Source organism: Jaculus jaculus, chromosome 4 (assembly GCF_020740685.1).
Source record: "Jaculus jaculus isolate mJacJac1 chromosome 4, mJacJac1.mat.Y.cur, whole genome shotgun sequence".
Lineage (NCBI taxonomy): Eukaryota > Metazoa > Chordata > Mammalia > Rodentia > Dipodidae > Jaculus > Jaculus jaculus.
In genome coordinates, this window is record NC_059105.1 from 169,506,503 (window position 1) to 169,533,775 (window position 27,273).

The following is a 27,273-nucleotide window of genomic DNA, read 5'->3' on the forward strand; positions in this document are numbered from 1 at the left end:
TCTACCCCATCTATCAAAATGTATTTCTTAGTATTTAGTGATTTGTACTATCTAACTAATTAAATGATTATTTCCCACAGGTTTCCCAAGATATTCCCCCCCACACACACTCACAATGAATGTTAACCATGCTTTTATATTCCCCAAAATTATTTCATCTCTTCATAACCCTTGTCATCCCATTGAATAAGGAAATGTGAAAAGCTCCTCACCATCTTCTAATCCATGAGATCCAGAAGTCCTCTCCTCAGAAGCCACAGGCCAGCCAGTGTGAAGCACTGCTGGGGTGACAGAATGAAGAGTCAAGCTGCTGCCCTCTAAAACCCCTAGAGAAGGACTGAGGACCACCTTCGTGGGAGATGCTAATTTAGGTGCAGATACTAAATCACCTAGAGCACTTTCTGACCAGAATTCCCTGCCAGTGGTTGAGGGAGGACCAGAGCTGAAATCAAGTGGTGAAATACTGCTGGTGGTAGGCTCATCTGCTGAGGGCCATTCAGTTGGAAGGGTATTATCCTGGGGGGAGAAAAAGGCTAAATCATATCATCGATAAAAGACACATAAAATGATTTTAAATACCAACTACCTCTCCATATTCCTGAATGGTCTAGGGACAAGAAGGCAATAAAATACTGAAGGGGAGATGGACAAGGGCTTAGAGTCAAACCCCAATTCAAGCACTTTATAGTCTGAAAATCTGGATAAGCTCTCAAAACTCACCTGTTAAAGGGGTTAGTTGAAGTAAGAATTTTAAAGACCCTAAGCAAGTTGGATTTGTTGGGGAGAATGCTTTCTTTTGCTTTAGAATGGCTCAATTCCCTCCATATTTTTAGCTTAAAGTACTTTAAATATGTAGAAATTACTAATATTTGTAATTTGTTGATAAAACTTAAACACATTGCCCCCAGCAGATAGGAGTAATTAGCAATATTACTTAAAGTCCTGAACTATAGCTAATTAACTATGGTTCTCTATTTTATCAGGAATCTATCATATCAAAGTGTAGTGTGATTATCTCAAATAAAGAGTCATGCTCATAAAGTGGCATCATCTCTCTCTTTTTAAATACTTTAGTTTTTTACTTATTTATTTATTTGAGAGAGGGAAAGAAGGACAGAGAGAAAGAGAGAGAGAATGGGTGCACCAGGGCTTCTGGCCACCACAAATGAACTCCAGACACATGTACCACCTTATGCATCTGGCTTACATGGGTTCTGGGAAATCGAACTGAGGTTCTTTGGCTTTGCAGGCAAGTGCTTTAACCACTAAGCAATCTCTCCAGCCCCTCATCTCTCTGTTTTTAATATCTCAAATATAATTTTCTTTTCCTAGTGACTTTTATTATTGTATTATAATCTTATTTCAAAATTTGACTTTAGGAATAAAAAAACAGAAAGATAACCTTTGAACATGCTAATTATAGTCTTACAGAGATTATATAAGAAAAAGCCATGTGTGGCGGTGCACGCCTTTAATCCCAGCACTAGGGAGGCAAAGGTAGAAGGATCGTCATGAGTTCAAGGCCACCCTGAGACTAAGTAGTTAGTTCCAGGTCAGCCTGGACCAGAGTGAGACCCTACCTCAAAAAAAAAAAAAAAAACATAAAAAAGATTACATAAGAAAAGTTTAGGGGCTGGAGAGTTGGCTTAGTGGTTAACATGCTTGCCTGCAAAACCTAAGGACCCAGGTTTGATTCCCTAGTACCCACATAAGCCAGATGCACAGGGTGGCACATGCATCTAGAGTTTGTTTGCAGTGGCTAGAGGCCCTGGTATTCTCATTCTCTCTCTCTTTCTACTTGCTTCTCTCAAATAAATAAATAAGATATTTAAAAAAGAAAAGTTGAATGATGATATTAATAGGTAAAATAGCCATAACATTTGATGGAAATTTATGTATTTTAATCTATGCTAGGCAATTGCACAGCAGTCAACCTAGTAATGAGTTTGTTAAAGTAAAATGTACAAATGTTCTGTATGTAGAGAAAGAGGGAAATTGAGGACTATCCTCAAATAACTAGATGTGTTCAAATCCAGATAAGTAAGAAAACGATATATTGAAATCTTGACTGTAAAAGGCAAAAAAAAATGAATAATACCCACTTTGCCTTGCCCAATGCTCAGAGGCTTTATCTGGCCATACTTTGGTGTATAAAAAAAATTATGGAGCCAGGTGTGGTGGTATACACTTTTAATCCCAGCACTCAGGAGGCAGAGGTAGGAGAACTGCCATGAGTTCGAGGCAACCCCGAGACTACAGAGTGATTTCCAGGTCAGCCTGAGCTAGAGTGAGACGCTACCTTGAAAAAAAAAAAAAAGAAGAAGAAAAAAACATTATGTTGAGAAGGAGGTTTGAACATGCATATGTATGAACATGTCTATGAAATTTTAGAGCTAGGAAGACTCTTGAGAATCACGTGGTCCAACTGTGCGTGTTGAAGACAAAGACTGACTGCAAGGCTGAGGCCCCACAGGTGGAGAGCAGAGAGGAGGAGGAGGGGAGAGGGCTTTTGTCAATATTTAAGCCTGCCATATGGGTTAGCAAGCCTGTTTGCACAGAAAGAAAAGTTCCTTTCTTTCCTCTCTTTTCCCAGTCTCTAAAATGATATGTTTATGGGAAAGTAAGGCCATTTGTTCAATACTAGAGTCTGTTTAAAAAGTAGTTATGGAAATCATAATTATACAATATTTGGAATTTGACTTTTTTCCTAACTTTCTACATGTTCTGCATGTTCCAGCAACTTATACTACCAGTTGAGCCAGCAAATTCCAACTATCTCTTTAAAAAGTTCCAAGCAAGGTGGCTTAAACCAGTTAGCCTATGCTTCAGAGACTGTGTTTCAACAAACTAAGCCTATGACCCGATACATGTTAGGAAAGCAGTGGAATGAATGCTCAATGTTAAAACGTCCTCAAGTAGCATTTGTTACCTCAGTGTACCTAAGAAGTAAATGCCATTTCCCTTCATAAAAGCTGAAACTAGGGCTGGAGAGATGGCTTAGCAGTTAAGCACTTGCCTGTGAAGCCTAAGGACCCCGGTTCGAGGCTCGGTTCCCCATGACCCACGTTAGCCAGATGCACAAGGGGGCGCACACGTCTGGAGTTCCTTTGCAGAGGCTGGAAGCCCTGGCGCGCCCATTCTCTCTCTCCCTCTATCTGGCTTTCTCTCTGTGTCTGTCACTCTCAAATAAATAAATAAAATTTTTTTAAAAAGCTGAAACTAGAACTACACATAATATCTTAAATAAAAGTCAAGTTACAGAGCATAGTGAGAAAGTTTTAAATAATGACTTTTCAAGTAAAACAGGAAGAGCTTCTATTTCAATAAGTACTTCTTAAAAATACATGGTAATGAGGCTTTCTTATACATTTTTAAAGGTGCATATATCATGCCAGGAATAACACTTCATTTATTTTTAGACCAGTAGATGTTCCCATAGTAACAAATTCAAGCCATGGATTCTCTTTAAACACAATGTAGTATATTGACAAGTTTAGTCTTATGTTGGCCAGTTTGACTTCTGCTAATACCATCTGAATAGCATTCTGATGCTATAGAAAGCATACTGCAAAATAGTGATTTTCAAAACTGGCGCGCCGATGCTCGCTCACTCTCTCTCTGTCTGTAATAAATAAATAAAAATAAATTTAAAAAATAGAATGGTGCTTACTAGAGGCTGAGAAGGGTGTGGAGAAGAAAAGATAAAGGTTGGTTAATGGGTACAAGAGTATAGCTAGTATTCTATAGATTAGTGGGGTGACTATAGCTAACAATATTTTCTGATATATTTCAAAATAGCTAAGTTTAACTACTCTCCACATAAAGACCCATAGCTGGAGCTGGGAAACAAGTCAGAACCATATCCAAACATAAGCCCACTCTCCAATATCAAGCTACCATTAATCATGGGTACAAGAGGGCCTACACCTATTAAACTCTCTATCAAAAAAGTGAGTGCTATCTCAATTTTACGGGTGCTAACTTACTTTCCGTTGGAGAATCTGCTTCTCTTTTTTAGACAGATGCAGATCCTAAGGAGAGAGCTGCCCCAACATACCTCAAAAGGGGCCTGACTGTAACTAAAGAAAATTGGTGAAACAAGCAAGGGTGATGTTTTCCTGATGAACTGGATACCAGCACAAAGGGGAAGGAGACCAACACAGAGAAAAATCAACTCCCACCAAATCAGAGACCCAGAGCCTCAGAGGCCCCCAACACCTCAGCACTGAAGCAGACCAAAAATTAACCCAACATGGCTCAGGGAAATTTTGCGGAAGAGGGGGCAGAAAGAATGTCAGAGTCACATGTTGGGTCATGATATGCAGAGACATTTATCGTACCAATAACTGTGGACTAACTCCACAATGCACGACCCATTTACATCAACAAGGAGGGTCCATTGGGAGGAGGTAGATCATGGATGAGCCTAAACAATGGTACCAAACTGCCTGTATTTGCTGAAAAGAAAACTAATAAATTAAATTTTTAAAAAAATTATAAATGTTATGTTTGGTGACCAGTATGCTAACTACTCTCATTTTAAAAATATTATTTATTTATTTATTTGAGAGAGAGAGAGAAAGTGAGAAAGAAACAGAGAGAGAAAATGAGAATGAGAGCACTAGGGCCTCTAGCCACTGCAAACGATCTCCAGACACATGCACCACCTTATGCATCTGGCTACACATGGGTACTGGGGCATCAAACCTGGGTCCTTGGCTTCGCAGGCAAGCACCTTAACTGCTAAGCCATCTCTCCAGCCTGTAATTACCATCATTTGATCACAATGTATTCATGTAAAAATTACTCTACAAATATGCTCAATTACTAAGTAGCAATAAGTTTTTCAAACATGCCTTACTCTGTAAATTTCTTAGTTAATGTCCTACAGTTATCATTACTCATAGAGAGCTTTGGCTTCAGTTAAAATAGAACCATTGCAGCCTACCTGAACAAGAAGCCCTGCCAGTCAGCGCGCGCCACAATTACCCTGGCATCCACACCCAAGCTCTAGCCACTTCCTGGCACAAAGGAATGTGAATTTCATGATACCAGGTCTTCCTGATTCTCAAAATCAACTGAAAATCTGAATATTTATGTAAAAAATTAATTTTTAGATATTTGTCTATTTTTTAAAAGTTTGATTCCAAAGTGTATATTTACAGCTGATCCAGATCAGTTGGTCCATATCTGATATGGAAACTCCTGTCTTTATACATTGTTCCTAAAATGTCATCACAAATCTCCAGTAGTTTAAAAAAAAAAAAAAAAAAAAAACCCTTAGGCTAGAGAGATGGCTTAGCAGTTAAGGAACTTGCCTGCAAAGCCAAAGGACCCAGGTTCATTCCCCAGGGCCCACATAAAGCCAGATGCATAAAGTGGCACATGGGTCTGAAGTTCATCTGCAGTGGCTAGAGGCCCTGGTGTGCCCGTTCTCTTTTTCTCCTTCTTTCTCTCTCACTCTCTCTTTCTCTGTCTCTCTCTCACACACACACAAACACATATACATACACTACACAAATTAATAAATAAAAACTCTTTTAAAAGCCCCAGGCTGGTGAGATTAGAAGCAGCTGAGATGGGAAGTGCCAGCAGCTGGGTCTGACCACACGCGCTGGATGCACCTCCAGTGTTTGTGTCGCCGGTCGGTTTAGAAACCTGTCTACAAGCATGGAGACATTTCACACAGAGGAACACACCTTATTCTCCTTGGTTTTCCCACAGCTAGACACAAGTAAACACCAAATGACACACATACACCACACACCACATCACACCTCCTACACACACCAAAAAATGACACACACATACATCCCACACACCACATCACACCTCCTACACACACCAAAAAATGACGCACACATACATCCCACACACCACATCACACCTCCTACACACACTAAAAAAATGACACACACATACATCCCACACACCACATCACACCTCCTACACACACCAAAAAATGACACACACATACATACCAAAAACCACATCACACCTCCTACACACACTAAAAAAATGACACACACATACATACCACACACCACATCACACCTCCTACACACACCAAAAAATGACAAACACATACATCCCACACACCACATCACACCTCCTACACACACCAAAAAATGACACATACATACATCCCACACACCACATCACACCTCCTACACACACCAAAAAGTGACACACACATACATCCCACACACCACATCACACCTCCTACACACACCAAAAAATGACACACACATACATCCCACAAACCACATCACACCTCCTACACAGACCAAAAAATGACACACACATACATCCCACACACCACATCACACCTCCTACACACACCAAAAATGACAAACACATACATCCCACACACCACATCACACCTTCTACACACAAAAAAATGACACACACATACATACCACACATCACATCACACCTTCTACACACACAAAAATGACACCCACATACATCCCACAAACCACATCTCACCTCCTACACACACTAAAAAAATGACACACACATACATCCCACACACCACATCACACCTCCTACACACACCAAAAAATGACACACACATACATCCCACAAACCACATCACACCTCCTACACACACTAAAAAAATGACACACACATACATCCCACACACCACATCACACCTCCTACACACACCAAAAAATGACACACACATACATCCCACACACCACATCACACCTCCTACACACACCAAAAAATGACACACACATACATCCCACACACCACATCACACCTCCTACACAGACCAAAAAATGACACACACATACATCCCACACACCACATCACACCTCCTACACACACCAAAAATGACAAACACATACATCCCACACACCACATCACACCTACACACAAAAAAATGACACACACATACATACCACACATCACATCACACCTTCTACACACACAAAAATGACACACACATACATCCCACAAACCACATCTCACCTCCTACACACACTAAAAAAATGACACACACATACATCCCACACACCACATCACACCTCCTACACACACCAAAAAATGACACACACATACATCCCACAAACCACATCACACCTCCTACACACACTAAAAAAATGACACACACATACATACCACACACCACATCACACCTCCTACACACACCAAAAAATGACACACACAAACATCCCACAAACCACATCACACCTCCTACACACACCAAAAAATGACACACACATACATCCCACACACCACATCACACCTCCTACAGATACCAAAAAATGACACACACAAACATCCCACAAACCACATCACACCTCCTACACACACCAAAAAATGACACACACATACATCCCACACACCACATCACACCTCCTACACACACCAAAAAATGACACACACATACATCCCACACTCCACATCACATCTCTTACACACACCATAAAATGAAACACACATACATCCCACACACCACTTCATGTCTCCTACATACACCAAAAACTGACACACACCTACACACACCAAAAAGTAAACACACATACACCACACACACCACAGCACATACATGACACACATCAAAAAATACACACACACCCCATCACATCTACGCATGTCAAAAAATGACACATAGATACACCACATCACACCTACTACACACAGCAAAAACACACACATATATGCCAGAAATGTCACATCACACATGCCAAAAAATGATGTACACCACACAAACATCACACCTACCATAAACATAAAAAATGCACATACACCACACATGCCACATCATACCTACTACACATACCAAAAATATGGCACACACATGCACCATAAATGCCACATCATACCTCCTACACACACACCAAAAAAGAAATGCAGATAGACCCCACACACCACATCACATACTACACACACCAAAATAATACACACACACACCCTCCACACATCATCACATCTTCTACACATGCCAAAAAATAACACACACATACGTCACATACATCACACCTACCACACACACCAAAAAAGTATGTCCACTATATTTATGTACATCAATTTGTAATTTTGGCAATAAAAACTATTTTGGGTTAACTTAGAAAACAACTCAGTGGGCACTTACAGCCTAATTATCCCCAAACAAGTATGAACCACAAATAATGAGTTTCCAGTATGTGTGGAGTTTGGCAATGCAGACTTCTTTCAACAACTGTGGAAGTCTGAAATTTTCTGAACCAATACTTCATACACATGAACTGACAGCTATGAGCAATGTCTCAGGGATGACATAAGAGAGCATTTAAAATGGGAACAGCTTGGAAACGCATCGTGCCAAAGTAAGAAGGTGAGGTGAGAAGCTTACGGTGATGGTTCTAGGCCTAAGGCATAGAAACATACCTGAATACCAAATTGTGTCTGAAGAGTTGAACTATGGGTGTCCTCAACCAGGTCTTTAGTTTGGGGAAGCATAACTTCTTTCACTGAGGGGAGAACAATATTAAAGAACATTTTTAAATCTATTTATTTTTTCATTAATTTTATTTCTAATTTTAATTACCATACAGAGTTTCAGGTACCAGTATGACATTTTCAAACACAATTTATTTGTTTCTCTCTCCACCCCCTGTACTTTCTCGCCTCTTTCCTGCTTATGTGCCACGTGTCCTTTTGCCCTTCTTCCACCTCCTTCCTTGCCATCTCTTATTATCCCCTCTTGATCACCTTTCTAGCCTTTTAGGATTTACCCACATTTGTCCCCCTTTATGTACATATGTACAAATATTAAATCTGGGTTTTTTAATGAAAACATCATTGTATTTGAGGTACAGGGGCAATTAAAAACCAATTTCTTCCTCTTTGTGGGTAAGGTTTGGGCAGGACACAAGCAGACTTGCTTGGAAAATGTATGTGATGTTCGGGTATTTTTACTCATATTGGCACAATGTGTCTGAATGATAATAACCCAACATAAAACAAAGATTCTTCCTATTAAGTAAGGTTTGGTGGTGCATGTTTTAATCCCAACACTCAGCCTCTAAGTGCTGAGAGTGCAGGTATGTACCACATTCCCAGATTTTATTTGTTTAGTTAGTTATTGCATCTTGTTTTTCCTTTTTTTTTATTTTAGTTATTGCATTTTAAATAATAAAGTTGAACTGAAATTTTAATGAACTTGGCCAGAGCAAGTATAGTAGAAAAGTGCACAAAAAGATTTCCTTTTTGGCAAAAAGAGCCTTATGAAAATGGACTAAGATGTCAAAAAGCTTTATTGCTATACTGATATTAAAAACCAATAAGGGGGACTGGAGAGATAGCTTAGCGGTTATGCGCTTGCCTGTGAAGCCTAAGGACCCCAGTTCGAGGCTCAATTCCCCAGGACCCAAGTTAGCCAGTTGCACAAGGGGGTGCACGTGTCTGGAGTTCGTTTGCAGTGCCTGGAAGCCCTGGTGCGCCCATTTTCTCTCTCGCTCTCTGCCTCTTTCTCCTTCTCCCTCTCCTTCTCCCTCTCTCTCTCTCTGTCACTCTCAAATAAATAAAAAATAAACAAACAACAACAAAAAAAATAAGGAAGAGAGCATATTGTGTAACTCAATTCAATAAACATTTACTGAATCCATTTTAGTTATGACATGCTTTGCCAAAATTGTGGCCTTAAATATTAATTTTTTTTTTTCTTTTCTGTCTTTCAAGGTAGGGTCTCATTCTAGCCCAAACTGACCTGGAATTCACTAGGTAGTCTCAGGGTGGCCCCAAGCTCACAGCAATCCTTCCACCTCTGCCTCCCAAGTACTGGGATTAAAGGCAGATGCTACCATGCCTGGCTGCTTTAAGTATTAAAAAGCCAAGTTGCTTTTGCTGAATTTGCTCAAGCTTCTCTGTTTAAGACCTGCACTCAAATTCCTAGAGTCCTGCCCACATGCTGTTACCATGGTTAATCCCTAGTTTTAGATTACAAGAATATTCTCTAGTCACTATTGTATCTGGCCCACAGATTTCATATGAGAACATAAGATACTCACCCTGCTCCAAAATGAAAAGTCCCTATAATATATGAAAATCAATAGTTTTATACCACTACCATCTGCTAAAAGGGATGTCTTTCCACCTTAAATAGGTCCTGTGTAACCCATATGAAGTTCAGACCATTTGTGGTTCTATGTCAGCACAGGATCAACATTAAAGAAGCATCAGTCCCACTTCCAAAATAGTTGAGAAGTAATTTGAAAATTTAGTCTAGCCCAATAATACTTTGTTTTGTTTTGTTTTGTTTTTCAAGATAGTGTCTCATTCGGGTCCAGGCTGACCTGGAATTAACTATATAGTCTCAGGGTGACCTCAAAATCACAGTGACCCTCCTACCACTGCCTCCCAAGCGCTGGGATCAAAGGCATGCGCCACCATGCCCAACTTTAGTCCAATAGTTTTGTAAATTTTATTTGCAGAGTAGGGAGTCAAATTATAGAGGAAAATTTTTATTTGTCTTTTACACACAAGTATATGTAGACACACATAAGAATACATACCCACACGCTTACCTGCCTGGAAAGAAAAGACTATTTTTCTCTCTAAAAATTGTGTCTCCAATTGCTAACCCCCAATATTTTCATTACCTTAGTACTTCTCTATCTCATAGTCCAGCTCTATTTTCCTCCACTCATTTTTTTTTTTGCCCCTCCTATGTATATATATCCAATAAGCCTCTTTTGTTTCTCAAGTGTCTTTGTGTGATTGAATCTTTACATACACCCTGTGGTTGCTTGAACAGATGTCCCCCAATAGATTCTGGAGTGTTATTAAATCTTCTCAGATATCCAGCCATCTGGTTGGAGGAGGTGGCACTACGGACAAACCTAAATTCCAATCTAAAGATACACAAGGTGCTGTAACTTTGTTTGAGTTTCTAGAGTGTGCTTGCTTGTGGTGTCAGTGGTGGCTTTTCTTTCTACTTGGATCTGTGAAAGGGGTACAACTTCTTGTTCCATTATGGAACTTCCCCTGGATCTGTAATCTTCAAATAATCCCTTCTTCTTCCCATAAACTGTGTCTTGTCTGGAGGTTCATCCTAGCAACTATAGCTGACGACTACAGAATTGGTACCAGAAGTAGGGTGTGTGAAATGAATCTGGCCATGTGGATTTTGGACTTTTGGAACTTGTGTGCTGGAGAAATGGGAAAGTTGGTGCTTGCAACTGAAGCCTTCTGGAGCCTTCTGGAGCAATAAACCAAGTTTATAGAGTATTCTGATGAGAGTTGAAAATGCTAAGTACGAAGAGAACTGTATTTAGAGGCTTGGCTTATGAACTTTGTAAGGAGAAGGAAGGACTGCAGAAAACTTTGTTGGAACTGGGCTACTGGTATAAAGACTGGCTGCATTCTGCAATCCATGTCTATGGAGTTTGATCAAGGTTAAATTTGAAATTGACTAATATACTTACCTAAAAATATAGGACTGAAAGATACAAGATTTAAAATTGGAAAACCTCAAGCAAGTTTAAAGTTATTGGCACAGAGACTGGTTGCTGAAGCTTCTACTTCCAAACACATTAGCAACCTTAAGGACAATGGACCATAGTTTGCTTGGAGACCTGATGATGTTTTGGATATACCAGGACTTTACAAGGGAGGCTCTTGGCTAGGGATGAAAATTCTCCCTAGCTAATCAGCCCAACTGGAAGGGCGGAGTTGAAAAATCTAGAGACTGGTCACTGGTTATGATATTGGACTTGACCTACAGATACTTGATGCTTGCTTGATGGTTACTGAGTTTTCACTATTCCAGAATCTCCTCACTATGCCTTTTAGTAGTTGAAAATGTTTATTTTGTGCCTTTATATATTGAAAGTATATGAGTTGTTTTGGTTTTACAGGACTTAAAGTTAAAAGACAATATTAAATCTCAGATGAGGCTTAGGACTTTAGAACTATTTTAAGTTGGTAAAGACTATGGGACCTTTAAAGTTGGACTGAATACAATTTACAATGTGAGATAGTTATGACTTTATTGGGGGCCAGGGACAGAATGTGGTAATTTGAATAGATGGCTCCCAATAGATTCAGGAGCTAAAACTTCTTGGATTTCCAGCTACCTGGCTGGAAGAGGTGTTACTGGGGATGGATCTGAATGCCAATCTAAAGATAGGGAAAGTCCTAGAACTTTGCCTGAGTTCCTGAAGTGTGCTTGCTTGTGGTGTCAGTGGTGGCTTTTCTTTCTACTTGGATCTGTGAAAGGGGTCCAACTTCTTTGCCATTATGGAACTTCCCCTGGATCTGAAAGCTTCAAATAAATCCCTTCTTCTTCCCATACACTGTGTCTGTTCTGGATGTTCATCCTAGCAACTGAAACTGATTATTACACACACACACCCATACTCAAGCTGAAAGAGATGTGTTACATCAAACCAATTTTGCTTAAGCAAGTTTCTGTACTCACCTCAGTCCTCCCACACTGAGCAGAAGCCTGATGTATTCAGTGTGTAAACAATATATAACCTATACTTAGAAATTTGTAGCACAAAACTGGGTGTCAACCAATCATAGAAGCTGGACATCCATCAAACCAAGTTCAAATAAGGCAAAAACCAGGTTTTAGCCAACTGGTCCACCTCTGTACTTCAGTACCATTTTCTGTATGTCATTTCTCACTTTCTATCTATAAACATATCTGGTCCTATGGCAGCCCTGGAGTCACAGAACCTGTCCTGGGTCTCAGGAATGCATGACTCACAAATAGTTCTATCTTCAATTAAAGTAATGCACTTAGTTTGTCTGAAAATCTTCCTTTAACAAAAGATAGAAACTCTTTTCTCTGAAGAGTATGGTATGTGAAGAAGCTATAAAACTATAATTTCAAGTAAGCATCATTTTAAGTATGTTTTTCATACATAGATTTTCCTCTGCAGCAACTGCTACTTTTCAAATGTTGGAATTTTTAAAAGCTGAAATACTAGTAAATAAAGTAAATGAATCATGGAGAAGTCAACATGAAATAAGCAATAATAGCAAGTAAGTTAGGACATCATGTCCTTAGTGGCTTAAGGTGCTATAAATTAATAGCTAGACAGTAAAAAAAAGCTGTGTCTCTATCAGCAATTTGAAAGGATTTAGAATCACCATGGAAGCAAGTCTCTAGGAAAATCTGTGAGGTATTTTTTGGGTTAGGTTAATTGAGGTGGGAACACACACCTCAAATCTAGGCAGCACTATTCCAAGGGCTAAGTCCTAGACTACATAAAAAGAAGGCTAGCTGAACATGAGCATTTCTCTCTCTCTTTCTCACTCCCCCCCTTCTGTCCCCTTCATGAATATTGTCAAAATGCTTTGTCAGGTAATGAATATAGAAGTTTTAATCCAAAGTTAACCAGAATACCTTTCTAGCTTCCAAACACTGAGATGTCACCCTCTCCTGCATGACACAATATCCTTGTTCTTTATGGGATCTCTACAGCTATCCAACACAAACTTAGTTTTGAGCTCCCTGGGATTCTGCCTGGCCCTCAATTCGGTAATCAACATCTTCCAGCAGCTTTCCTCAGCGTCTCCTTTTCTCCTGACTTTCAAAGTAAGCCTGAACGAACTGTCCTTTGCTCACAGAGCTCACATTGTGATTGCCTTGCAGCACCCCAGCCCATTTCAATTCATACCTCCAGGTACTACTTTCCTTTTCTTACACTCTAATCCCATCTGTTCAAACCATTTCTAAATGTCATGCTCTGTTACCTTCTGCCTAGAAATATTCCAAAAATCCCATGATTAATCTATCCCAAATATCTACCTGGCTAAAGTTCCCCATATCAAGATGAGTCCTGGGCTGGAGAGATGGCTTAGTGGTTAAGCACTTGCCTGTGAAGCCTAAGGACCTCTTTTCAAGGCTTGATTCCCCAGGACCCATGTGAGCTAGATGCACAAGGGGGTGGGTGCACACATCTGGAGTTCATTTGCAGTGGTTGGAGGCCCTGGTGCACCCATTCTCTCCATATATATATATATATATATATATATATATATATATATATATATACACACACACACACACACATATATATCTGCCTCTTTCTCTGTCTGTCACTTTCAAATAAATAAATAAAATTTTTAAAAAAAGACAAGTCCTGTCTCATGCTGGATAGGAAAGCTCAGAAGTGCATATATATGGAGGCAGTCTCCACCAGATCATACTGGGAAGGAATCAAAAGCTATGCAAGACCCTCATGATGGATATTCAACTTACCATTGATAAGCTGAAGAGACTCAGGATCTGGATTCAAGGAAGAATTCCCCATCATCAAATTCTGGTGAAGTGTGTCAGCAATGTAGTCTCTAAAGTTACTAATTGTATAAGCAGCAGTAGGCTTATCATCCAGTTCTACAAGGCCATGGTTTTCCACCTTGTTGGAGTGAAGGCTAATTAGATCCCAAGTGGTATTACTGATGGCCTCACCATTGAAGGTGACTGCATAGAGAACATCTATACCACTATGGATGAAAAGGGAAAACAGATTAGGTTCAGCTAAGGAACAACAAAAGAAAGGAACTTTGAATCTGTAAACATCAAACATACACCTAGACAAGGAATCCAAGGTGGCATGGATTCCATCAACATTCTGTGAAGATTCTGGGCAACCATCCCACTCTGTGCTTCTTCTAGAGAATGGAGGGTCATAGTTCTAAGAACAGGACAAGAGTTCTAAGAGTTGACTCTACAGAATTACCTAAGCCTCTTCATCTTCCACATTCTCACCCTTTCTTTCCTGTTTCTTCTCTCAAGGCCAATTTTCTTTTCACTGATACCCTTCTTTCTTCTTTCTTTGCTAACACTATTTCTCCTCCTTGTTTTTTAAGTCCTTTCTAACTTCTCCTATCGGTGAAAAAATCAGCTCACACTTCCTTATTATTGTTCTCAGAAGAGTTAGGTACTTAAATGTAGCTATTTATTGGGTAATAAAATTTTTAAGCTTGGAACTAAAACAAGCTAATTTGTGATTTCTTTAATATATAAAGATCATTTTCTATAACAATATCTATATATAAGTTTTTCAAGAGACATATTTTTGTTTGATAGCCCAGGAAATTTATAGTTCAATAAAGTTCAAAGCTAAATTGTAAAAAGCTGTTATGATGCGATTTTTCTCTTGCCCTAATAAGAAAGATAAATACAAAGTTTAGACTTTATAACACTCTATGACATTTACCAATTTTGTATTTAACTGAGTAACCCTTTTCCAATGAACTATATAAGCTTTTTTTCTTTGTTTCCTTTTTTCTTTTTCTGGTTCACTCACTAATGAATGAAATAAAATCTTTAATATGGCCTAACAAATAGCTTTGCCTAGGAATTAGGCTTCTTATTATCTACCTTCCCACAAGCAAACAAAGAGAAGATTTCACAGAATAAAGGACAAGAAAAAAATAAGTGGGGGGGGGGGCTAATGTGTTATTTAACATTTTCTTAGTCGTTTGGAAAAATAACATGAGAAGATATAATTCTAAAGCAAATAGGACTATATCAACTAAACAGTCACTGGGATTTCTCTAACTAAAAGCCAACATTTTATAAGGGCTCATAATGTGGTAGGCATTGGACATGCATTATTTTGTGTTTCACAGAAACCTCATGAAACATGTTTTATATTCAGAATGCTGCTGAGCAGAGAAAGACTTAAAGAAAGTAAGGTTTTTTAAATATTAAAATTTCATCATAAAGATATGGTAGAGTCAGGCTTTAACCCAGATCTGTCTGATCCCAGCACCTTTTAAAACTACTATGCTACACTCTCCACAGCTAGAACTAAGTTAGTACCAGAAAAGGTCATCATGAGGACAGCAGTGTGCTGGTCACTGCCCTGGCTTCCAGCTTGTCTCTGCACAAAGCCATCAAGGCAGTGCTGTGCAGGCCACATGAAGACACCTCCAGAGGAAAAGAGAATGACCTTCCAGAGTTAACTACTCAAGATAGGTGTGCAATGGAAGCGCTTTCTAGTTCCGATATGCTGTGGCCAAAAAGTGACTTTCAACTCACAGCACCGGAAGGAGTGTCTTCCTCCAAGCTTACTTAATCACAGGTAACCCTTGATGACAGCTTTAACTTTCTTCTTAAAAGACCTTTCTTATGATGGCTGCCTCTATCTCCTTGAGATTCTATTCCCAAAGTTAAGCTCAACACTTACCACTGAGAGTTACTCAGTTAATGTCTCCTACATGAACAAAAATCTGTCCTTGTCAAACTATAAAAAGAAATATTGCAGACTAATTAGATTATTTATACTACTAAAGGAAAATGTCAACAGAAAGATGATAGTATGACTTATAGGAAAAAAGAGTTGCCCAACAATTTATGCTGCTATTTAGTGGAAAGCCCCTGAGCAGGATATTGAGGCTTCCTTCTAAAATAGATCCCTAGATTAGAGACTGCTACAACAACCTTTCATGGCTTGATGATACTGGTCATTACGATCATCCAACTTCCTCTTTCTGATTTCAAGCTTGCAAAGGAAGTTTTTTATTATAATTCTCTACAGATTATCCTATGGGGAGAGAATACATGAACCAGCCAATGCTAAAATTGTAGCTATTGGTAGATGAATTTCTCATTTTAAATAGACCAATGGGAGACAATTGTCTTTTGCAGTTTAAGAAACATGAACTGGTCTTAAGAGACCTTTCTTTCTTGGCAGTACTGGCTACTTTTGAGTGGTCCTGACTACACAGTGCACAGGACACTGTGGTCCGTAGGGATGCTATGAGCCTGACAGTCCAATCTATATACACATTGTCAGACTCTCTGCTGTTCCTTACTATAAGAAGGCATTACTAGCTAATTAACTAAACAGGGGAGGAGAAATTCTGGGTTGCTTCAATACTGCTTTTCTCATCAATCTGGTAAGTTGCCTCTCCTAGAACCTCCTTCAATCCCTTAAGCAAGTAAAGTCTTTAAAAGTTGTACATTAAAATGTGCTAATCCATAAATAACTTTCAACCTTTCTTTTTAAGATATAAAATTCTGGGGCTGGAGAGATGGCTTAGTGGTTAAGCGCTTGCCTGTGAAGCCTAAGGACCCCGGTTTGAGGCTCAGTTCCTTAGGTCCCATGTTAGCCAGATGCACAAGGGGGCACACACATCTGGAGTTCGTTTGCAGTGGCTGGAAGTCCTGGCGCGCCCATTCTCTCTCTCTCTCTCCCCCTCTATCTGTCTTTCTCTCTGTGTCTGTCACTCTCAAATAAATAAATAAATAATGAACAAAAAAATTTAAAAAAGATATGAAATTCTGTAAAACATGCTGAGATAACCAAGTGACAGTTTCAAGCTGAACTAAAAAAACAGTAAGAGAGACACCTGCTGGCCAGAACTCACTCACCACATCACATTCCCCATTGCTTTTCAGGAGCCTTCAGCCATTCTGATAGACGGACTAACAGACCACAAACCCCACAAACTACTGGTCTCTAGATCTTTGTATGTCCTATGTCCTACTCTCTGAAATGTCTTACTACTTCCCATAACAGGTATCCCCCACATACACATGAACATAGAGATACACACACCTTCTTGACCTAGCCATGTCTTTTTTGCCTTAGCTGAGATGTCACCTCCTCAAGGAACTTCTGCATAACACTGAAAGATGTAGGTTATGTTCTATCTGTCCCACCATTCATACAAATACAATTATTATTCACCTCTGTGTTCCAAACATCTAGAATAATGCCTAGCTCATAGAACCTCAATAAATACTTTTTAAAATAATGAAAACATGGCAAGGTTTCTCACTAATGTGAACAGATAAGACAATTTGAACTTATGCCACTGAAAGGATAGTAAATGACTCCCAACTTAATGTGAAACATTTTCAGACCCTATGTATAAAAAGAACAGTTTTAATCTATAGAGAATTCATATTATCTCCTTACATTTGTATCTTAGGAATCATTTTAGAGCCATTGCTTCAGTGCCCAGTTCTGTGAGGATGTCATTCTCTTTACAGGCTCAGACAGACCATGTATATATATCCAAAAGGTTGGACTTCTCCTTAAGATTTTTGCACAAACTATTATGCTTACTTGTAGTGGTAGCAGTGATGAAGATGGTTATGATGATAAAGAACAGGATGAAGAAAAGATTGTGTCAATGAAAACTTTACTTAGTTCTTATCACACAGAAAAGCAGACAAGGAGACTTGAGCATTTATTGGAAACCTACCATGACCCTTGTATGGCTTTTAAATATCATGGGGAGAATATCAAGAGAGATATTCCTGAATCATGAACTTTATGCAAATCAGGCAGCCTGGGTTAAATGAATGGCTTTACCTTTTACAAAAAAAAAAAAAAAACAAACATGATTTGCTCCCCAGTGTCTTCATTGGCCATCTAATAACATGTCTATTTTAATCTGCCTTTTCTAGTAAAGACAATTTATTAAAGAAGACAAAATGATTGGGAGAGATGCTGTATATATTATCATGTTTCTGTCCTGGAAAAAGAACTCAAAGAAATACTTTAAGTACTGAGAAACTATGTACTTGTTCCTAGGGCCAAGAACTTCTCTGTGACCAAGAATGACTGAGTTCTGGCAAGTAATAGAATACAAAGATGTCTCAGGATGAGAGAAAGAGTAAAAGAAAGACAAGAGGCTAGGCTGGAAAGAGATGGCTCAGCAGTTAATCCACTTGCCTGCAAAGTCTAATGACCCAAGTTCAATTCCCAAGTACCCACATAAAGACAGAGACACAAAATGTCACATGCATCTGGAGTTCATTTTCAATGGCTAGAGGCCCTGGCATGCCCACTCTCTGTCTCTCTCTACTAGGTGTGGTAGCACACTCATTTAATCCCAGCACTCAGGAGGCTAAGGTAGGAATTTGAGGCCAGCCTTAGATAACATAGTGAATTCTAGGTCAACCTGGACTACAGTAAGACCCTACCCCAAATGCCCCTACACGGCCCCCCCCCCAAGAAAAGAGTACAAAAGAAAAACAAGAGGCCAAGAAAGTCTAAAGAACAGTGTCTGGTTGAAGGAAGCTGTGCTGGCTCTCCATACTCAATAACCTCAGCTGAGCAAACACAACCACCACTGCACTATTGTGGTGCACTTCTGAACTCCACTGAACAGACATGTGCACAAGACACTTCTAAACATCAAAGACATGAAGGTAAAGTTCACCTGTCCTTATTTACTCATTTTAAATATCCTTGGCTATTTGAATGTACACATTTTAAAAAGGAAAAATGGTGGTATTACATATCATCAAAGTTAATCAAAATTTCAGAGACACTCAGACATCTCATCTCCTATCAGACTTTAAAGAGACACACAGTGGTATTGGAAGTGAGTAAAGAACTCAGCTATGTTTCTCTGCATCTATGGATGCCAAAGTTTCTAAACTACCTCATGACTCAATGAACAGTATAGAAAGTACCAAAAAAGGAACTTTACCTGACATTTTCCTTAGGAGACCTGAAAATAAGAAAAGTAACAGAGTTCAAGACAATTATAGTTGTCACATCATTCATCAAAGTACAGGTTCTTTATATATTTTTTTCTGATTTGCTATAAAATGCCTTCTTAAACAAAAATTCCATCCAGTATCAGATACTGGCACAGTCCTATAGATTACAGAAAAAAATTTTTTTTTTAATTTAAAGTCAATGGCCATTACAATCTTTGCCTAAATGATTTTTAAATAATTAATATTTGATTTGTCCCTTTATAAATAAGCTCTGGAAAATGACCAGAGGACTTTGGTTGTTGTCAATAAAACTGGGAACCTTCTTTATGGAGACAAAGTGTGTTATGTAGTATTAAAGTAAATGAAAATAAAATAATATGTATACATTCATATATTAAGGCACTGGGAGATTCAGAATCTTACTGTAAAAGTGATGGTCCTATAACCCAAGAGAGAGGTAGGGGGGACTCAAAGTCACAATAAATTCTTTCTAGAATAATCAACAAAATAGAATAATAATTTTAAATCCTAAAGAAAAATTATTTATCAGTTATAATTCCAACCCTAATTAAACTAGTAACTCAATAAGAGTATCATATATTTTCAAACATGCATGAAACAATGAAATTATCTCTCCCACATTTTGCTGTGCTCCACCAAAGTAAGGCAGCAGATCAGAGAACAGTTATCATCATCCACAAAGAGAACAAAGGAGCCTCCAATCACCTCCAAAAAGACAAGCATGACAGTAGATTAGTTATAAGCAAAGTAGTGTCCCAAGTGAAGTGACTTAAAAGAAGGCAAAAAGTTCTCATGTAAATTCCACTGGTATTGATCAGCAATACAAGTTGAAGGAACATTTGTGCTTTAGAAAAAGTACTCAGGGGTCAAAGTTCTGTTCATCTTGGTATTAATCTATATTTAAAGCTTAATATATCTATGTTCCAGCTTGTGGGGGAAAAGGGTGAGCAGAAATTCAGAGAAATTAAAGCAGGAATTCACACACTTCACTTCCACTCATACACTATCACTGATAACATATAATCAAGCCCACAAAATGAGATGTTAGGAAATATGGTTTCTAGCTATGCACTCCTGGGTCAAACTTACTTGTGTTATTATAAAGTAAAAGAAAGGGCTAGAGAGATGGTTTATGGGCTAAAGTGCTTTCCTGCAAAACCTAAGTATCCAGGTTTGATTCCCCAGGACCCACATAAGCCAGATGCACAAGTTGAAGCATTCATCTGGAATTCATTTGCAGTGGCTAGAAGCCGTGGTACACTCATTCTCTCAAAATATCTCTCTCTCTCTCTCTCTCTCTCTCTCTCTCTCTCTCTCTCTCTCCCTCCCTCCCTCCCTCCCTCCCTCCCTCTTTCTCTCTTTCTCAGATAAATAAATACAAATAAAAATATAATAACTAGAACCTTTTTAAAAAAGACAAGTAAAACACACTTTATAATATAATATAGTTTCTGATATAGAGAGCAGTCAGTCCCACTCAAGTGGATCATGTTTTCTTTTTTTGGTTTTTTTTTTTTTTTTTTTTGAGGTAGGGTCTCACTCTGGTCCAGGCTGACCTGGAATTAACTCTGTAGTCTCAGGGTGGCCTTGAACTCACGGCAATCCTCCTACCTCTGCCTCCCAAGTGCTGGGATTAAAGGTGTGCGCCACCACGCCTGGCTTGGATCATGTTTTTAAAACTTGTGAAAAGCGGGCTGGAGAGATGGCTTAGTGGTTAAGCACTTGCCTGTGAAGCCTAAGGACCCCGGTTGGAGGCTCAGTTCTTCAGGACCCACGTTAGCCAGATGCACAAGGGGGCGCACACATCTGGAGTTCGTTTGCAGTCGCTGGAAGCCCTGGCGTGCTCATTGGCTCGCTCGTTCTCTCTCTCTCTCTCTCTCTCTCTCCATATATATATATATATATATATCTGCCTCTGTCACTCTCAAATAAATAAATAAAAATGAACAAAAAAAAAATTTTTTTTAAACTTGTGAAAAGGAGCAGAGTCTATATCCAAACCTTCCTTTGCAATTTTCTGTAGCAGACATCAACACAGAACTTTCCATATACCTAAAACTTTGTCTGTTTGATTCTTTTGTTTGTCGAGGTAGGGTCTCACTCTAGTTCAGGCTGACCTGGAATTACTCTGTAGTCTCAGGGTGGCCTTGAACTCACGATGATCTTCCTACCTCTGCCTCCCAAGTGCTGGGATTAAAGGCATGAGCCACCACACCCACCTGATAAACATTTTTTAAATTGACTTAATCCTCACTAAGATTCATTAAGGACTATTACTAGCCACATGTTACATACAAAGAAACTAAGGAACACAGTAGGTAACTAATTTGCCCAAAGTATCTCAAAAACATTTTAAATAAAGCAGGGTTTATAGGTAAATTTTTATATTAATGGAAAGTGGAAACAGTGATGTACCCCAAACCACCCAGCATAAATTCAGAGCCAGGCCAGTTGGCTCCAAAAGCCATGAACCCTTTCACATGCTGCCACGTGGGAGGGGGCTCTTCAGAGGCCTGGAGTGCTCAAGCTCTCATCTAAGCTTATTCACAAGTGGAGAAGCATTTGGTGAAAACCTGTGGAGGTTGAATTACTTTGACTTTTACTAACTCACTTTTGCCTGAAAAAAATTAGCATTTAAAAATACTAAGATGGTTAGGGACATGGCTCAGTGGCAGAGCAATTACATGCATGTGTGAAGCCACAGGAACAACCCTCAGTAACACACACACACACACACACACACACACACACCAAAAAACTAAGAAATAGCCAGATGTGGTAGCCTGGGCTTGAGTGAGACCCTACTGTGAAAAAAACAAAACTAAGAAATAGCACTGAATTACAGCATTCAATCATCTATTGTTTGACTTCTGTACACATGCATCTTTAGAGTAAATCCATTTACCTAAATTCAAGAACATGAATATTCCTGTATCCTGGCAGCCCAGTAAATGCATTCTCAACCTGTTAAAAAAAAAATAAAAATATGAATGATATAATGATGTATGAAAAAGTATATTAAAAATGATTGTAAGAGCAGAATAAAAAGTATATTGTTAACAACTATCAAAGCTTATACACATAGATAGATATACATGAGTCCCAAAATTAAAATATTACAATAGTTATAATGTTAGAACATAGTGTTTACCACAGTATTATCACATTTTTCTTTTTTTCTTTGTCTTCCATGATTTTATTGTGCTTTAATTTTAATTTTTTAAAAATTATAGAAAGGCTGGAAAGATGGATCAGCTGGGTAGAGTGCTTGCCAGACAAACATGAGGGTCTGGAGGGTCTGAGACCACCCAAGCTCAGTTTCCCAACTCCTACATAAAAGCTGGGTATGGCTCGCAGATTCTGTAGCCCTGGAGTCTCTGCAGAGGGCAGAGACTGGAGAACCCCTGGTGCTCACTGAAAACAAGGAGAGCTTTGGGCTGACTGAGAGACTGTCTCAATGAAACAGGCAGATGAGTGAAAAGAGAAGAGCACCCAACATTTCTCCCAGCCTCTGCATGGGTGTGCATAGGGCACACACATCTGCAAATGCATGTGCATGCACCACACATTATATGTCCTCTACACACACAAAAAAAATATAAAACACACATTTTTTTTTTTTTGGTAAAGCACTATCTTAACTCTCTTAACATGATAATATGTGGAAGCTACATTAGTTTTTTATAATAGCATTTTCAAATGTTATTGTTTGGGTTAGAAATCTGGCCCTAGGGGCTGGAGAAATAGCTTAGCAGTTAAGGTACTTGCCTGCAAAGCTAAAGAACCTAGGTTTGATTCCCCAGGACCCATGTAAGTCAGATGCACAAGGTGGCACATGTATCTGGAGTTTGTCTGCAGTGGCTGGAGGACCTGGCACAGCCATTCGCTTTCTATCTGCCTCTCTCTCTCTCTCTCTCTCTCTCTCTCTCTCTCTCTCTCTCTCTTTGCTTCTTTCTCTCAACTTAATAAAAAATATTGAAAAGAAAAGAAATCTGGCCCTAACACACACCAATAGAGTCAAATGTCTGCTTCTCTAAGTGTTAAAAGTGCCTGATAGCACCTGTTTCCTGTTTCTACAACACAAAACCATGAACAAACCCAGAACTTGGGGGGAAAAAAGCACACAGGCCCAGAATTAACACCAAGATAGAAGCCTCATAGACTGATTGTCACTAAGGAGGTTAAGAAGCAGTAGCCAGGTTACTCAGCTGGTCAAAAGATCAACCTATAAGCATCACATCCACAAGGTCTGGTTTTAATACCAGGTCTTTAAAATCCAGACATGCAACTCAACATAAGCTTGGTGACTGGAAGAGGGAGAAAGAATGTTAAGCTGAGGATCTAAAAAATAACCAGATTTTACAAATACATATTTTAACAAAATTGTACATTTAATTCATAACATTTCTAAAAGTGGCTCACCAGGTGGGTTACTGTGGATATAACACAAGAACAATAGAAATGAGTCAATGAACTTTGAAGATATCTGTGAGTATCTGCTTTTAACCAAGTCCTCATAAAATCAAGAGAGTAGAATTTTTTTTAAATCTTGGTTTGCTGAAGATCTTCATACCCTAAGAATAAAGAATTCAGTAGCTTGTCTTGTTTTACTCCTTAAGAGGTAAGAGGAAGTTTTAGCAGGATAGAGATAGAGTAATAGGAGAAGGAATCAAAGTCAGGACCACTCAGCACCAGCTCTATGCTTTCTCACAGTGACTGTGCACCAAACCTTCCCTCAAGGAACTAAGTCGGCCCTGCCTTCAGCCACGTCGGCCTTTTAACATTAAAATGAACATTCATGAAAGTACCCCATTAACTGCAAAATGCTGTTAATATTAAGCCTGCCCAGGCCTTCAGTTTGCCATCTGTTGAGTCTAAACACACACCAGTGTTATAAGTCATTGCATCTAGTTAGCAATGTACACGGCTCCAGTGCAAAAAGTCATTTAACTTTATCTACCAATATTAATAACAGGTACAACTTACTGAGTGATTGCTATGTCTGTGCTTTGCAATTTTACTTCTAAAATCCTTGGAACACTACCAAAGCACACATATTATCCTAACTTTATAAATGAGAAAGCTGAGACACTGAGACGGCAACTAATTTGGGTTGGTCAGGGTCATATATTTGGTGACTGAATCAGAATTTACTTACATCCACATATCTCTAGCACTGAAGTCAGCATTCTTTCCATTGAACTGCATTGCTTTTTCCTGTTTCTCCCACCTCAAGACATGTTTGAAACTAAGAAATTCACTAACTTACTCTGAATTAAAATAGGGGATTTCTGTACAGGGTAAAAAGAAAGGATGACTTTGACAGGCAAAAGGAGACTTAGCTTTATATTCTGATCACAGAGACACTTGGAATAGCCATGGGTAAGTCACTTGGCCTCTGAAACCTTGTCTGGAAAATGAAGATACTTATCCACATGGCTACACTGGAGAGATACTACTTTGGTACGGTGACTACCCTTTGGGGACCAATCCTTCCACATTTGTCACACTATCTTTCCCTGTCTGATGTACTCGGTGTTATCACAACTTTATCATACTCTTTATTCCTCTAACCTTTCTCTTCATTAAGCTGGGCATGAGGACACACACCTTTAATCCCAGAATTTGGGAGGCAGAAATAGGAGGATCACAATGAGTTCAAGGCCAGCTTGAGACTACATAGTGAATTCCAGGTCAGCCTTGGCTAGAGTGAGACCCCACCTCAAAAAGGGGGGGGTAGTAGCTGCTCAATGTCATCCCTTCCAAACAGCCTTCCATTCTCTACATGACTTCCAATATTATTTGGGATGCAGTATGAAGGAAACATGACTATGCCATTGAAAGAGAGAGCTAGAGGGCTCTCTAAGTAGAGTGACAAGTTCCTTCAGGACATGCCACCCTAACACACACACACCCCTCTGCTGCTGCACATAGAGAAACATATTGTTATACTGGTAGACAGTTCACACCAAGTAAGGAGGTGATGGTGACACAGAGGTAGGTCAGAGCAGGAGTTGTTTCATGGTAGGCACAGACCATTCATCACTCTCACAAATCACCTCATGCATTACCATCTCTCATAACTATTGACTGGAGATGTTTGTCAGAGTCCTTACTAGATCTTCTCTAAATCTCTAGGCATCCCATGTAGTTGTTTACCCAAGCACAAAGACTTGTTAAAGGTTCCTTAATCCAAGGGCAAGAAGACTAGACAGCTAATTCAAGACACTATCCAATGCCAGGTGGCCACTGGCCTGGCTGACACTTCTCCCACATATCATAAAGCTTTGAAACTTGGCTGCACAGTTAGGAAAATGAATTGTCTGGACTATACTTCCATATATGATGGCTACAATGATACTGTTTGGCTAAAAGATACGTATTTTTATTTCCAATTTGGACACAATGTCTGTGGAAGGAAATTAATCTATGGTAATGAAACTGACAAATTTGGCCAAGGAGAAATCAATCAAGTGAGAATGGAAAAGAAATAAACAAGAGAAAAAAAATAACGATGTGTCCTGTCATGAATAGACAGGGGTGTATGGGCATTCAATGCTTAGCTACACATGCCAAAAGATATTAGAAGTAGACCAGGTATGGGGGATTTTTATTGGAAAAGCCTTGAGTTCATATCCTATCCGGAATTCCTCTACAAAGTAAGTTATGACATGGTTTAATCTGAGATTATTTTTTAAATCTCTTTTTAAAACTACCTCTTACCAGAACTCAGAGAGAAGAGAGAAATTTATTTTTACCATATTTCTTTTTGTGTTTCTAAAGTTGGCATATGCATTACCATGTGTTAATTACTAAACATTTTTTCAAATTAAGGCAAGGGTACTAAAGAGGAAAATTAAATTTAATGTTCCTTTCAGAAAATAATATACAATACATAGCTTTTCAGAAAACTTCATTTCTCCAAATATTGTCAATCCCAGTGATAGCACACAGTGGCTGGGGAGATGGCTCAGGGGTAAAGAACGTGCTGTGCAAAAGTGAGGACCTGGAGGGCTGGGCACCGGCTCAGAGGTTAAGGTGCTTGCTCACACAGGCCTGAGGCCCAGTTTCAATGCCCCAGTGCTCATGTAAAAGTCAGATGCAGGGCTGGAGAGATGGCCTAGTGGTTAAGCGCTTGCCTGTGAAGCCTAAGGACCCCGGTTCGAGGCTCAGTTCCCCAGGTCCCATGTTAGCCAGATGCACAAGGGGGCGCACACATCTGGAGTTCGTTTGCAGAGGCAGGAAGCCCTGGCGCGCCCATTCTCTCTCTCTCCCTCTATCTGTCTTTCTCTCTGTGTCTGTCGCTCTCAAATAAATTAATTAATTAATTAAAAAAAAAAGTCAGATGCACAAAGTGGTACATGTATCTGGAATTCAACTGCAGTGGCAGAAGTCCCTGACATGCTCACCCCAGCCCACACACACTTGCAAATAAATTTTAAAAAAATTAAACTTCAGGAACCACAAGTTTATGAACACCAAGAATAACATCTGAACACATATAGTTTGGACTAGAGAACACATATCTTTTGGGCTAGAGAAATGGCTTAGCAGTTAAAGGCACTTGCTTACAAATCCTGATGGTCAGGGTTTGATTCCCTAGTACCCACATGAAGCAAGATGCACAAAGTGGCACAAGGTCTACAGTTTGTTTGCAATGTCAAGAGGTTTCTCTCTCTCTGAGAAAGAAAGAGGACTTAAGTTTGGAATCCTAAATGCTGGGTATGGTGTTGCCTGCTTGTAATTTAAGTGCTGAGGAGGCAGGGATAGGGAAGTCCTAGAACTCATTGGCCAGCTAGTCCAGCCAAATGGAGAGTCTAGGCTCAGCAAGAGCC

The 27,273-nt window shown here is 39.3% G+C and overlaps 1 protein-coding gene across 1 annotated transcript in view; it reads right to left on the reverse strand.

Moving 5' to 3' along the window:
• The window catches only part of Impg2 (interphotoreceptor matrix proteoglycan 2), a 74,190-nt gene that overhangs the window by 20,012 nt on the left and 26,905 nt on the right, over positions 1-27,273 (reverse strand). The window contains exons 9-13 of the mRNA XM_045148419.1: positions 22,344-22,402; positions 19,405-19,425; positions 14,207-14,451; positions 8,380-8,462; positions 213-516 (exon numbers count right to left, since the gene is read on the reverse strand). Of these exons, the coding sequence (XP_045004354.1) occupies positions 213-516; positions 8,380-8,462; positions 14,207-14,451; positions 19,405-19,425; positions 22,344-22,402 (712 nt within the window). The remainder of the gene's footprint in view (positions 1-212; positions 517-8,379; positions 8,463-14,206; positions 14,452-19,404; positions 19,426-22,343; positions 22,403-27,273) is intronic.